General features: G+C 37.3%; 2 protein-coding genes across 3 annotated transcripts; one reads left to right on the forward strand and one right to left on the reverse strand.

The window, feature by feature from the left end:
• The first annotated feature begins 7891 nt into the window (after positions 1–7891).
• LOC113315328 (F-box protein At2g40925-like) lies at positions 7892–8629 on the forward strand. The gene has a single exon (XM_026563621.1). The coding sequence runs from the start codon at positions 7892–7894 to the stop codon at positions 8627–8629; it is 738 nt and encodes a 245-aa protein (XP_026419406.1).
• Positions 8630–10307: 1678 nt separating this feature from the next.
• Positions 10308–14357, reverse strand: LOC113318460 (U4/U6 small nuclear ribonucleoprotein Prp31 homolog). Of its 2 annotated transcripts, XM_026566622.1 has the most exons (8): positions 14074–14344; positions 13517–13633; positions 13287–13424; positions 12258–13150; positions 12081–12151; positions 11313–11415; positions 11128–11206; positions 10308–10687 (listed from the first exon to the last, which is right to left on the reverse strand). In XM_026566622.1, exons 2-8 carry the CDS (start codon positions 13583–13585, stop codon positions 10580–10582), a joined length of 1461 nt encoding a protein of 486 aa, XP_026422407.1. In that variant the 5' UTR covers positions 13586–13633; positions 14074–14344; the 3' UTR covers positions 10308–10579. The 2 variants fall into 2 exon arrangements, with proteins under 2 accessions (XP_026422407.1, XP_026422408.1); XM_026566623.1 differs by lacking the exons at positions 10308–10687; positions 11128–11206; positions 11313–11415 and adding an exon at positions 11432–11562 and having other exon boundaries at positions 14074–14357.
• Between the last annotated feature and the right edge of the window lie 691 nt (positions 14358–15048).

Consider the following 15048-nt stretch of genomic DNA (forward strand, 5'->3'; position numbering starts at 1 on the left):
ACCTCCTCATCTGTCAAATCCATTACAGACTCCAACACTTCTTTACATCTTGAACTCATCTTTATCTCAGCCTCAATCCCTGCAAATCTCTATCAAACTCACTTCCATCTGTTGCCGTCTTGAAATCAAAGATGAACCCATGTAATCTTCCTTGCCTCAGCTTCAATTCCTCCTCAATCGAACCCAATTACAGTTTATAACAATATAATCCCCAAATTTGCTCAACCCTTAATTCTGAAGCTTCATGTCTTCTTCACTATTATTGAACAGCAACCACAGCTCTTTAATCGTCACCAACACTCCATTCTTCTCCCATTTGAATCTTCATCAGCAGCTCTCTCTTCTCTGGTAATTCCTTTATCTCTGCCACCAACAAACTCCAAAGGCAGCATCTTGTCACACATCATCAAGCTTCATAATCTCCATAACCAGCTGCCTTGCATAACTCCCCAGCTGCAACTTCTCTCAATGCCTGATTCAATCACATAACTCAGGACACCTCAAAGCACCTCCGCAGTCTTCCAATTCCATCACCTGCAATGCTTGTTCTCCTCCATTTAACACCACTGTCTTCAGCTCAAAATCATTAGCATCAACAGCTCAAAACTAATAGTCATGAGCTCATCCCCGTTCTGCAATACATCCAGCAAAACCCATCTGCAAAGGCAGCAGCTACACTCATCAAACCAAACCACCTGAAACTCGAGCTCCAACTATCAACAACGCCACTGCATCATTCTTGCACTGCTTGAGCCATTCTCCATTTCAGTTACAGCTGCAATTTCTCATCCATGGCAACACACAACACCCTGCGAACTCCATTCCAACACTGTTGACTGCATCTTCTGTAGCTTACAACCACCACAAAGGCCATCGACAGTTCATTCGCACCAGTTGAGCGACAACACTTCATTGAAGAAGTACCACCAACACCTGCTATCCATTTCTAACTGCAGGTTCATTTCTTGTCTTGTAATCTCTGCCAACAGCAGCCTGAGCCAATACCCTGTCCAAATCCATACATCTGCTACACAGCCAACTTATCACATTCCCAAGGTTCCAGATTTGAACCAAAACCCTCAACTGAATCTCCACCAATTTCACTTGTAGTCTGCACCAGCATCAGCACTTTCAAAACCAAATCAAACCCATACTGTCTTGTTGCAGTATCACCCCTTCAGCATCTTCATCTTCTCAACAACTCAACTTCATCTGAATCGTCACCAGAGCAACAAATTCATCTCCAGTTCCACTGCCGAACCCTAACCGTACCACTGACTCCATAATCACCTCCATCTCTGCACTCCAACAACCCATGAAACTCAACATCTTCCTCTCGATCTTGTTACAGAGGCTACCAGATTCAAAACCCATTTAATTTCTTCTCGATCTGATTCAAACCTTAATTTCTAATCCATCTCAGATTCAACCTGATTTCTTCTAAATGAACTTGGATTCAAACAACATCAGTATCAGCTTTATCTTCACAGCAACAGAAATCTCTCGATCCTTAATCTCTCTGAATCTCTTCCTTCTCTCGATTTCATGGTGCCGCCGTAACTCTCTCGTTCAGGTAGATTAAGTGAAGAACAGACAATGATGAAGTTCTCTCTGAATTTCAGCTTTAGTGTAGGAATAAGGCTAGTGGATATATCCACCCTGATGAAGTAGATAAGGGTCAACCAAATAATGTCCTTAGACACCCACTCATTAGTTAAGGGCCACTACGGTTTGCCCCTTGCTTCTCTAGACTAAGCCGTAGTGGTTGTACTACGGTTGTGGTTGTCTAATATCATTTGCTTGGTTCGGCTCCGATTCCAATGGCATTTGCACATGAGAATTGGCGTTTTTGCTCTTTATGTTCCAAATGGACGCTTTCTTCTTCTTTTGATCCGAATGATTCCAAAACACGTATAACACTCAAAAACAAACATAAGATACATAATTTACAAAATAATAGCAAAGAAAGCATACATATAAAATATAAGATTAGGTGTTTTACAACACTTATCACTTGTACTATTGTTTAAGTGGTATGTTCTTTATGTTTTTTTGTGTTGTATCTAATATACGTTCACGATAGAGGAAAATGGAGGCGCTAACAAAGAAAGCAGAAGAAGATGGTGTCACCGAATCACTTCATCAACTAGATGGTGATAGTTATTCCCAAACTATTGGACCCGACAAACGAGGACGATATTGCGTTGTTGGGAACTGCATCAAACCTAAGAAAAGATCCAGGGGAGAATCTTCAAGTACAAGCAACACTGATGACATGCTCAAGGAGTTACGAGAACATATTGTGGTCATAGATCAGGATCGTGAAGAATTGCGAAAGGTGAATGAGGGTTGATAAAGAGCCGTGAAGAGACGAACAAAAAGATGGACAAGTTGTTAAAAATATTTCAACTAATCTCTCATAATCAGGTTGCTATATGTTTACCAAGCTCTTTAAGTTAACTAGATTGTTTATAAGTTTACCAAGTTCTAGAGGACTATCTATCTATGTAGGCTTATGTGATTAGATAATTTTATTGACTCCTTGTGCAGGAGATTTTTGCAATGATATCAGCCATCTAATTATAATCTCGGAAGCTAATTTGATGATTGGTTGCTGTCGGGGTCTTTTAACTGTAAGAGCTTCAGAACTTTTTTAGGTGAAAAGCGTGATAGTTGTTTGCCCACTTACCTAAACATGTTTTAGGTTGAATTATGTGCCTTAGAATGGTAATTTTTGACCCAATTTGAGTTCAGCTTAGTTAGGAAGGAGTTTACACTTGAATGCATTATTTGTTAGTTGTGGGAATTCAATCTCAGTTTAGCAGTACAGATGCCTATATCGATTTGTTTCCTTATTATCAAGCTATGTTGGTTAATTATTTTGGTTGATTGAAGAAGGTCTAGGAGAAATATTTTATCTTTGTGATTGAGGGTAGAATCAATGTATGGTTTTTGTGAGGGATTTTGTCTAAATGTCGGTAGTTGTTTCTGTGATTGTTGATTGATCAAACTATGACATTGTCACATTGCATTGTATGAGATTAATTTGGGTTGATTCGGTCTGGCTGATCCTTTTTTGGCCATTGTTTCAAACTTATTGCAAGGTTGTTAGAAAACCCAAGGGATTCCAGCTGAATGCATTCAATATCTTCTGAAACGTTCCGTTAGAAAATTTTATGATGCTTGAATTAATAGTAGTAAATCTTGTTTAAGCCGGTATAAGTCTGTTCAGTCTCCAATAATTACTGAAGCATGACTTTCTGACACTCCGAAATTGATTGCTATAAATAGGGCCTTGAATTGTTTCTTTTTTTGCTTGTCATTCTTGAAGTTTGTCGATATGATGTGCAACTCTTTTCTAGTTTTATGGTTCTCTGTCATAATTCAGATTGCATCAAAACCTTTTATCTTTTGTTAATGTGATGCTCGGCTAGTTGTTAGCATCCTATGATGACTGCATTACATTTGAGTTCAACCATCTTTGTGTTAGCTAGTGTCAGGCAGGCTCTTGTAGATGTCCATTTACTGGTGGTTTTAGCAAGTGTCAGGCTTTCTATGACCTTTATGTTTTCTCTATAATATACGGTCCTTATATATATATATTTGCTAACTCCATTGTTTTTTATTTTCAGTTGGAATGGAGGTGATTCTAGCAAATACGTACATATGGTTTTTTAAAGGAGCTGATTCTAGCAGATACATTGGTAGTTTATTACTTCCAGAAAAAGTTCTTTAATACTTGATATATAGTGCCTTGGCAGAATTCTGGCATTTTGACAAACATTTGTCTTTTAATTTGTATGGTAACTTGAGATTTTGGTACTTTCAGAAACAAATTGTCAAATTGTTACTTTGAGAATGAATGGAAATGGAATCTTGTTATGAATTTCTAGTTTGTATTTGAGTGATGGATGTATATTTCTATGTACAACTTGAGATAGCAGGGGAATCGTAAATTGCTCAAACTTTTTATAGTTTTGGTGACAGCATATGCTGTCCCAAATAAGACCTGTTGTGACGGCAAATGCCGTCCCAATTGGCAAAGTCAACTGAAATTAGTCAAGGCAAATGTGACAGGAATGATACCGGCACAAGTGATCTGGTGACAGTGAACCCGTCGCAATAGCCGTCATAATAGGGTATTTGCGACGGCACCTAATGTGACGGCACTATATCCGTCACAACTGTGCAATTGTGACGGAAAATCGAGCTATTGTGACGCTTTTTAGCCGTCCCAATAGGGCAATATTTTTGTAGTGACTTGTATGTTTTTTACAAGTTTATATCTTAGATAAGATGATCGCAATACTTGATCCTCATGGATATTCTTGTGTATTGCTCAATATCTTATGAAATATGCGTTAGTTGTTGTTTGGTGAAATGAACTAATATCTCATATATGCTCAAAAGTTAAGCTCTTAACTCTTTTCGTTATTATTCACTTAAAGTGGAGTAAACTTTCTTGAGAATTTCCGCAGTATTGATCTCTCCATGGTCACACTTTTGTGTAATTACTGTATTATCAAACTCCGTAAGATTTTCTTCTGTGGATCATATCGATTAAATTGTCTCCTTGTTCGTAACTGGCGTTGAGATTAATTTATGTCGATGTTTAGGATACAAATCCATGAGATTTGCTTATGTCCGAAAAAATCCGTCTTTTTTATTGAAGTAAAGTCACTCATGTTGTTCTCTTGGGAATGACATCAAATGAGGGGGAGTTCTTTTTGAACTTTTCTTGTGTGTTCTAGTTGTAAACTAGAGTCGTCCTCTCCTTTAAACCTTTTTAGGTTTAGTGACTAAAAATACTTCGCTTAGGGATTCGTGAAGCTAGGTCCGACTATCTTTATTTTGATAGTTCGTGTATCCTGATCTTGCTACTGACTGTTGAGTCTCAATCCGATAAAGCAACATAGATAGAAATCACAACGCTTTTTCATCTCAGACTTTGTGACTCCACAAGTACATTCCTCTATAACGATTCTTTGTTGAAATCAGAGTAGGTTTTACTTGTGAGGTGAGTAATAATCTATGATGCTCTTAGGGAGTCGTAAGTATCGGGTTTGGGGGTTTGCTAGACTTTGTCTATTGCAATCGATTTCCTATCTCACCTTGATATTTGATCAAAGTGGAAATCAAATATAGGCTTATCTGTGGGAAGAAGATTGGTATAAAGTCTTCAATTAAGTTGAAGCAACTCTTAGGATGTAAATGACATCGGCTAAGGGAATAAATAACGCAGAGTATTGCGAGATTCAAGAGGCGTAAGGAGTGTGACTGTAATCGAATTACTGTGACGGTGGATTCAGACTCAACTACATTCCTGTACGAAGTATTGATAGTAGGCTAGAGTCTGCAATGGCTTAATACAGTTTGGTGTTTAAATCTGGACAAGGTCCTGGGGTTTTTCTACAATTGTGGTTTCCTCGTTAACAAAATTTATGGTGTCTGTGTTATTTATTTTTATGTGTTATATTGTTTATCGTTATAATTGAAATATCATAGGTTGTACGTAAATTAACCAAAGTAGATACGTCCATCGTAATTGTTGCGTACGACTTGAATGATCTTTGGAATCGTCCAAGAACTCTCACGGCATAATCAGGTTCACGAACTTGTTTACGTTTACATATTGATTGTGAGAGAAAGAGATATAAACTCTAATATAATTCCTGATTGAGATCCACTAAGTTGTAACTCTCAGAATTGTATTTGAGTTTAGTCCATCCAGGTTACCTAAAAAAAAGTTGGTGGCGTATTTTGGTACCCCGCAATTTTCACCATACATCTTTAATAAGTCTATAACTTGATGCTACCACATCACAATAAAAATTCCCAAACATAATGAGTTGATGTGGATATCGATTAATCTTATGCTCTTAGTTACAGTTCTCCTTGCCTATCTGACTCCTAAGCGAGAGACGAGAACATATGATTAATGAGAATTTTACTTGACTAGCTGAGATTCCATGTATGCTCTTAGAAAATCTAATCTTAAAAATTGATAAGTTCAACTTAAAATTTATGGCATGAATTTTTATAGGTCACATATTCTTGAGACACTTGCTTTTATCAATTAGCATATCTTCCGCCTTCACTATTTTTCAAGTAATGGTATTGAAAAGACTTTCCTTTGTACAAACTTAAGGAAGGATTATTAGAGCATTGCTCGGTTGAACCTACAAGTTTTGCTATCTCAAGCTTGTTGTCAATATTAGATGAATAAAACTATATCTTGATTTCTAGTCTACTAAATCAAGTCTCGTACTAGGTTTAGAATTTGGAGTTGAGTATCATACATCACCCTCGAAGACTGATGATCGGCGAAGACATTTGGAGAACTTCCTCAACAAGGTATGTGAAGACTGGAGGATTGAAGTTGGATAACAATATCTAATGATGAAATTAACACCTAGATGCGTGAATTCACAGTCCACACTTACATTCTTTCTAAAAGGAAAAAAAACAGATGATGCCTAATTTTACTTATTTATGGCGAAAAACCGTTTACAAAGGTGGCAACCGCCAAACAAGTTTAAGCAAACTGGTCTATTAGCCTGACAATCACCCTAAATATCAATCTCTATCATTTCAAACACGAACTAATTATGCCACATAAATAATGTTTTTGTTTCATACTTTATTGTATAATTTACCATAATATTAGTTATGGCATTTGCGTAAATTCTTTCATATCTATAAAAGGTACCAAACTTTCACGGACATCGATCTAGAGATCCATCTGTCAGAATTATTTTGTTATATATGGATCGTCTCCTCGAAAGATTTGGTACTCCTATATAAATCGTATGTCTTTTTGTTGTGGTTGGTGTCACATTATTAAAGATATGTGGTTGGTGTCGATATTAGTTATTCGTTTTGAGCTTTGGAATACTATAAACAAGGTTGTTTATAAAACCAAACCTGCGAATTGGACTTTTTTCAAAAAGCGCGTGGTGCACTTGATTATTGAGTATGCGAATAGACCGAAGAGTTTCACGTTCAACAGTTGTGAAGATGTTAGTATTTTGAACTACTTTAAAGTTCAACATAGAAAGGTGAAGCTAACAGATCCTATTGAAGTCCGTTGGGAACCACCAGCAAGTCATCAATTCTTACTTTGTTGTGATGGTGCTGCAAGGGGGACCCCTGGGATAGCAGGAGCAGGTCTTTTAGTGTGTGACAGTGATTGTCGAGTACTTGGAGCTATGTGTATTGGGATTTTAGTTGGTTTGGAGTGGGTTGTTAGATGGGGAGTTAGACATGTTATAATTCGTTCGGACTCGCAGAGCGCTATTTATGCTTTTGAGAATTTTGAAATTTCGTGGTTTGCTAGACAAAGATGGGCAGATGTGAATCGTTTATATGACTCAATTTGTTTTCAACATACTTATCCTGGAACATATTTTGCAGCTGATGTTATGGTTAAGAAGGGTTGTCTTTGGGGAAGGTTGGAATTATGAAGGAATACCTGATTTTTTACATTCAATAGAATTCCCATATGTTTCTTATTTCAGATTTAACTAGTTTATAAGTTTTAGGGTTTTTCTAACTCTTTTCTCGTAAAATGGCTTGTAAATATCGCTATCTATTAATACAATTTTTTTGACTTATCAAAAAAAAAGTCTTTTTGTTATGTGACCACTTAGAAAGTCTTGGGACCGATCCCAAAAAACCGAAGAGATGAATGTCCTTATAATCAAACAAGATAATAGATGTGTCCTTAAAGCCAAATATCCCTAGGATAATCCTAAATTCCCCTCCTTTAAAAGCCCTAAAAACCCTAGACATGGACACAGATTTTTAGTCTCGACAATTCACTGCAGATCTAGTTTCTACTGGGTAATAAGAAATCCATTTACATTTCACAAGGAAGAGAACGAGAACGAAAATGAAGAAGAAGAATACGAAGAGCAAGAACAAGAACCAGAATGACAAAGGTAATGAAATCCTTATTCTTCCTCATCTTCTTCTTTGTAGTAAAGTTGCAGTATCTTCTCCTGATAATAGTAGTACCGGTGAAGTTCAAGTACTCTCTGTTAGTAGTAACGCAAAAAACCCTTGTAGTGATAATCGTATATTATGCGATATACTAAGTAGACTTCCAGTTAAATCACTTATGAGGTTTAAAGCTGTTTGTACCCATTGGAAATCTCTTATCGAACGAGATTCATACTTATATGGTTTACATACTGCTCGTTCAAAAGTTCGTTTAGGTGGTCCAAAACCACTCTTGTTTATCAGCTCAGTGGAACCTGAATCTGAGCCTGAACCTAACCAGATTGGAGGTATTATTGAATTCTCAACTGCTTCACCTTATAGACAACCTGAAGTTACGAAATTAGTACTAGATCGTAGTGATTACGTGCTTCCGAAACAGACAGTTAATGGTTTGGTATGTATCACTGTTGGGTATGAGGCCTTTATCATATATAATCCTAGCACTGGAGAAAGGTCACCTTGGATTTCGACTACTACAGCTTCTCAAGAAAATCAAGGGAAAGGAAGACGTGAGGTAGCCTGCATTGCACTTGGATTTAGTCCAGCAACCAATGAACATAAAGTTGTGTGCATATCGAGTATTAAGAGAAACCCTGATTCTGAAACTTATAAGAATTGCTATGATTAGCCTGATAAAGAGGAAATAGATGGTGAAGATCAAGTATGTGAAGTCATGACTATTGGTGAGAATACATGGAGAAGGATTGATGAAATTCCACCGTATAGCTTAGGAAATAAGGAAGTTTATAGTGGTGGTGGACCATACAACTGTGATAGTAATTCTGTTTATGTGAATGGTTCAATATATTGGCGATTTCGGTACACCCGAAAAGGTGAAGTTGTAATGGGATTCGACTTGGAGAAGGAAAAGTTCAGAGTTATCCCAATCCCTGATTATGTCATTCATCCCCTGGAGCGCAAATACTCACAAACTATTGAGTTAATGGAAATTGATGGACATGTTGCTGTATTTAAATGGATACGGGAGTACGACAGTTCTGTATGGGTTATTGATGAAGATGGTGATAGCATTCAGTGGACTGAAGAGAAGCTTTTAATGCCTTGTGGCTGGAATGCAAAACCAAATCTTACTATTGTAGCTCTTCCTGGAACAAATCTAATCATTCAGAAATCGCAATATTCAGATACTATCTATTATTGCTGCAGGAAAACAAGTGTGCTCCATGAAAGCAAAATCTCATATGAGCATCACAGTCGATTGGAAAAGATTTCTTATCTGGATGAAAACCTTGCACCTGTCCATACACGGCGTTGCTGCATGTTGTGACTTATGCAGCATGTTTTGAATGAAAGGAGACTTCTGGGTAGATCCTTTCATTTCAATTTTCAGGAAGTACTTCAAGTTTGTAGTTCCTTTATGTTTTAGCATTTATATTTTGGTTTAAGTTGTGAAACTGTAGGGAAATGGTTACATTTGGACAAAAGTATTGGTAGCTGAAGAGTGAGCTCTGTTGGGAGAGATGGAATTCACTAGACACTAGGTGACTTTTATCTTTCAAATAGGATACTAGAAAATTTCTCTAAGTTAATGGTGGGCTTAAACCTTCAAAAGTAACAAACTCCCTTGAGAAGTGAAATTCTAGTTATGGGTTTTTGCTCTGTTAAGTTAGCTGTTAGTAGCTCATCTTTTGTTGCTCGTGTTGTAGCGGTGTATTTCTGACTGTAATTTTGACAATGAACTGTATTTAGATGCGCTTTTGTTGAACTGGTATTTTGATTTATTTATTTTTCTGAAGCATTGGTATTTTGATCAATGAAGTAATCCCAATGGTCTTCTTGGACGATTCACCTACTTCAACAGTAATCCAAAGAATCCCAATGGTCTTCTTGGACGATTCTCCTACTTCAACAGTATCCAAAGAATCCCAATGGTCTTCTTGAACTACAAACTTACATCTTTTTGTTAACCTTACTTTATACAGAGCAGTCGTTATAGCAGTAATCCCAATGGTCTTCTTGGACGATTCTCCTACTTCAACAGTAATCCAAAGAATCCTTCCATTCAGTTCCTTTTTTTATTTTCACATTACCCAACAAGGCATTCATGATTTCTGTTTTTTCTCGATTTTTATGGTTGGGTTATTTGCCGCCGATTAGTAAATTTAGAGCATTCATTACTCAAAAGGTAAATTTAGAGCGACCTCAGACATCATATAGGTGAACACTCCCACCCTGCCTTATTGAAGGCCAGTGACTGGAATCTAAGTTGTGCCAGTAATATTTCATCATCTTCTGGGGTTATAACTGAAGTTACTGAACTACTTAACTTAATTTTTGCAAGAGACTGTCCAAAAGAAAAGAAATTTGTTTAACCAACAAAAAATTGAAATATCAGCATTTTACTCATCCGAAGATAGCAGAAAACAGTCTCGGAACATAAAGCCAGTGATGCTCTTTTTTTGCGACTGCAGGAAAATTTAAGCATGGCATTTTACTGAAAATTCATATTTCAAAAATCTATTACATAAGATCCTAGTGACGAGTAAACCCGCACAAATTGGACAGTAGACCGATGCTTTTGGTGCTTAGAGCAACAACTGCTGGCTCTGAGATGGGTTCAAATCCTCTTGATTTTTGAAAAGGTGCCCACCTCTGAGAAGTAGGTGCTTTGAGTTCCACTACCTAGCTGATTTGCATGGGCCTGAGGATTTGAGAGTTCAATTCCCTGCATAGAAAACAAACAAGATACACAATATATAAACAATCAACTACATGTACTTGGGAATATTCCCATATAATCGTTCAGCCAAGTAACCAAAATGGAAGGGGAAAAAAACGGAAAAACATCAGGCAAAGGGTGAAATATGGAAAGACCAGGTTGATAAGCAAAGCTAATAGTAGGACTCACTATAACAGATTCACAATAATAAATCCACCCTTGGTTTATAAAATCACACATCAAAGTTAGATTGGTGATACTGAATCTAAACAGGAAAAGGCACAAGTAGAAGGAGAACAAACATAAAACTGGACTAGCGCAACTTGGTCTAGGGAAAACAGCTACTCATAGATTTAAGAGCACCCGTATCAACGGAGGTTCTTCCAAGACTACTACTCTTGACCCGAGTAGGTAGTTAAGAAGTTAGGGATGATCCATATACTTACTTGTACAGGTGTGAATGCTAGACTTGAGGTTAGGCCTGAGGTAGTACCACTAACGCTTCCGTAGCTTTTAATCTTGGACCTAAAAGAACCAGGTTTGCACATAAGTTCACAGCACAAGACAACAGTCATATAAAGGCTAAAGAAGCTGTCAAAACAGAAAAGGAAGGAAAAATTACTGAACATACTTCTTAGCAACTTTTGCAGCAAGTTTGCTTTGGCCAACTGATACACGCAACTTGCCATTTCCAGCCTGACCAAGCATACCATAACCTTCACCGAGTCCATCCCCTGAGTCATAGAGAGCATATAAGCAGTAGTTTGAAAACAATAACACACACCAAAAGCTGATGTATGCAATTCCTAAAAGGTTTCCAATATGACGACACTTAACTCTACGTTCAGTCCACTAGCTTTTTGGTTCCTCCTCCATACGTACTTCGACACACCATAGGAATTGTCATTAACTTTGATACAAAATAATCAGAAAATCTGAACAAAAATGTGCAAGGTGAAATCTTCATCAGTTAATAGAAATATATCCCTAGCATCCTGAATATTCCCTACCTCTCTCAACCAACCCAGCTGAGGTACTAATCCACTAAACTTGAGTACCTCTTGCCAGCTCCTACAGATAAGTTCTGGTCGATCTTGAACACACTAAAATAATTTAATGTGTGAAGTTTGGTTGGAGAAAGGTTCACTCCAGCTCCAAACCAGCCTATTACACACCATAATTTCATGTATTGATCTCGTGTGCCGTGTACGTCGGAAGAGCATCAAGGGAACAAGGAAATACGAAGGCAAAAGGAGACTAAACTAAATAGAAAAGAAAGTAAGCACTTCAATTTTTAAAAAGAAAGAAATGGACACTAATGAGTAGATGCACTTCAGTATCAGGAACGTGATAAGTGAACATACTTCTATTTAGGAGAACATAAGACAAATATAGTTACCTAACGAGCTCTCCTCGGGTATCCCAAACTGCATTCTGTTGGCCAGCTTCCTCATATCTGTTACTGCATACCTGACAGAGATATAGAAATTAGCAAAAACAAAAGGAGAACCTTATACAGAAAGAAAAATAACCTGCAACAGTGCCTAAAAGTTCTAAACACAAATAACATAACTACCTCTCCTTCATTTTCCGCAAACGACGACCACCCCTTTTCTTTTTAGGCTCGGAATCAGGAACTGGAAGAGGTTTTGGTTGCTTTGCTGGAGGCGGCTCTTGCCACTTCTCAATTTTCTTTCGGATCTCTTCCCTCAAGTTCCTTCCCGTCTTCCCTGTTGGATCTCCTCTTATTGAATCAACTCTTGCTGCAAGTGTTGATTTTGCAGCCAAAACTCGGCAAGCGCGCATTTTCAAAGCAGGAGGTGTAGTTTGGAAAATTTCAGTGTGCTCAAGATACCCCACACGATATTGCGAAGTTGCAGTAGAGAATCCTGCCAGAGTCTTTCTCTTTGCACCAAGAAGCTGAACATTACAGGCTGGCATCTTAGCTAATGCTGTCAAACCACCAGCGGTCCCCATAAGTTTTGCAGCAACAGCACTTCCAACGATAGCAGATAGATTTGGTGCAATATATCCCATTCTACTCTCTACAAAGTCGAGAACTTCCTTTTTTGCTATATCAAGAGCAAGAGCTCGATCACAGGCTTCAATAGTCTTATTGAGAGAATCTTCAGGGAGTGGCTTTCCAACAGTAGTGGACGCTGTAACAGATACAACCATAATGACAGCTGATGGTACGAGCCCTTCCAAATCAACTAGGGTTAAATCTACTTCATTTCCAATCTTCTTTACCACTCTGGCATAATCAATTGGGTGATGAACCAGAGACTCGAGCTCAGGAAATTTAAGCCGATACTTATCCTTGATAAAATTGTGAATGATAACTATCTCATTCTCAATGTCAACCGACAGTGCATTGCAATCTACTATAAGTTGATATTCAGGATCGTCTTCTGAACTAAAGCCTTGCTCCTCAGTTTCAGACCCCTTCTGTAGTGCAGCTTCAACTTTCTGCAAATTTCACAAACCATGAATAAGCACTCCCGCTTGAGACCGACTCCCTTTACGATACAAGCAAAACCTAATTTAGAAAGCCAAAACAAAAGTAGCAACCATAAACAAAAGCTCAAAAGAAATTAGGGATGACCTGCATTATGTCGATGTAGCGCTGTGACTTCTGCAATTTAGAGACACTATCCAGATTCTCATAGTTTAAAGCTTCTATGTCAGCAATGTCACCATCACTATCTTCATCCATATCACTTTCGTGCCCTTCATCCTCGTGCTGACATATAAAACAAAGTTTAGTCACGATAAGTTAATTGACCAAGGACATTGTGGAAGTTAACTATTTCATCAAAGAAAATTAGTACTCACAGGAACATTAGCTTCATTATCTGATAAATCATCAAGATCCGCCAAGAAAGAATCAGCAAGTGTAGCCATTCTTTAAGCTTTAACAGTAGTATGAATGTTGCTATCAGTAGCACAAATCTGCAACACACAGTATATGAGTAATAACGAATTAAAAGACCACAACAAGAAGAAAACCTAAACTATTAACGAGTTTCGAAACCCCATGGGAAATCTTAAAAATAAGATTATGATAAATAATTAAACCTAGAAAACACTAACCTAACTCATATATTTACAAACAAGTTTTGAAACATAGATGATTACTAAGAAGTTCAGATTATAACCTAACCCAACTCCTTAAAATCTGAACTTCGTTGTTATAAGCGAGAATCACATAATTAAGCCATAGAAGACAAATACGGCTAAGAAACCTAGATATGAGCATAATGCCTTAAACAAACCTAAAAACTACTGACTCAAACCACATCACTACAATCGCTACTACGTGCTTTTACAGCCCTAAGAGTTTTCGAATCTTCAACGCTAGATTAATCAGATTAATTTGAAAATTAAATCACCTGGAACTGAAACGACTCCGAGGAAGAAGATTGTTTTTCTCACAGAGAGAAAAAGAGAACAAAATATAAGGCGGTATCTTTCGGGATTTATTTATAGACAGAGGCGACTATTTAGTGGAAATTTGATGATCAACCCTTCTCTCTATGGCATGCCGTATGTGTGGCCTTGGGCTTCAACATTTGTTTTTAGCCCAAAAAAGGAAAAATGCACCGTCTGGCCGGTGAGCATACCCCTGTTTTCACCTCATCCATATCCAATCCAGTGTATCAAAATTTAGAACTTGAATTCCATTTCCAAAGGTTTGTTATAAGTGGTAATTATATAAACTAGTTGTTGCGCCCGTTGCACGGGCCTAAATGGTTTGCAGAGGCAAGTATATCTGGTTTGATTCATGAAATAGAAAAAAATATAGGCATAAAAAAATAGTAAAATTGTAAAAATGAAAAATAGCCATTTAATAACCTTAAAACAGGGAATAATAATATTAATTAAAATCAATCAAATCTAACATGTACGTTAGTGAAATGCTTCAAAAAAAAATGTACGTTAGTGAGTCGTTGTATTATTGTTTACAACAGCTTACTCAATGGTGTATTTCCAGTACTTATAAAATTTTATAATATGTTATCAAATTTAAGGTTTTTTGTTATACCCATACAAAATTCAAGGAAAAGAAATATAACTATCATCAGAAAAATTACAAAATAGTGAAATTCCTATACGAAATCAACACTCCCATCTTTTTATCCCCTTCCATTGTCATCACTTTAATCACCTCATCTTCATTTTCACTATTCTCACCTTCAACTTCACTATCCAAGACTAACGATGACACTTCATCATCAGTGTCATATGTCCGACCAATGGTATTTCATCCTCAGTCTCCTCACCTTGGTCTCTACCATCACTATGCTCGATAATTGGTAGCATTTCGTCGTCATTTTCTCCGTCCCCTTTTTTTTTTTGATCATATT

Source organism: Papaver somniferum, chromosome 10 (genome assembly GCF_003573695.1).
Source record: "Papaver somniferum cultivar HN1 chromosome 10, ASM357369v1, whole genome shotgun sequence".
NCBI lineage: Eukaryota > Viridiplantae > Streptophyta > Magnoliopsida > Ranunculales > Papaveraceae > Papaver > Papaver somniferum.

Bases quoted from the DNA above. Each gene is read 5' to 3' on its own strand.
- LOC113315328 (XM_026563621.1), top strand. From the start codon at position 7,892: ATGAAGAAGAAGAATACGAAGAGCAAGAACAAGAACCAGAATGACAAA.
- LOC113318460 (XM_026566622.1), bottom strand. From the start codon at position 13,585: ATGGCTACACTTGCTGATTCTTTCTTGGCGGATCTTGATGATTTATCA. The intron at 13,151-13,286 runs GTCATCCCTAAT...TGAAATTTGCAG, and splicing joins GCTACATCGACATAATGCAG to AAAGTTGAAGCTGCACTACA. The intron at 11,207-11,312 runs GTATGTTCAGTA...TGGTTCTTTTAG, and splicing joins GCTGCAAAAGTTGCTAAGAA to GTCCAAGATTAAAAGCTACG.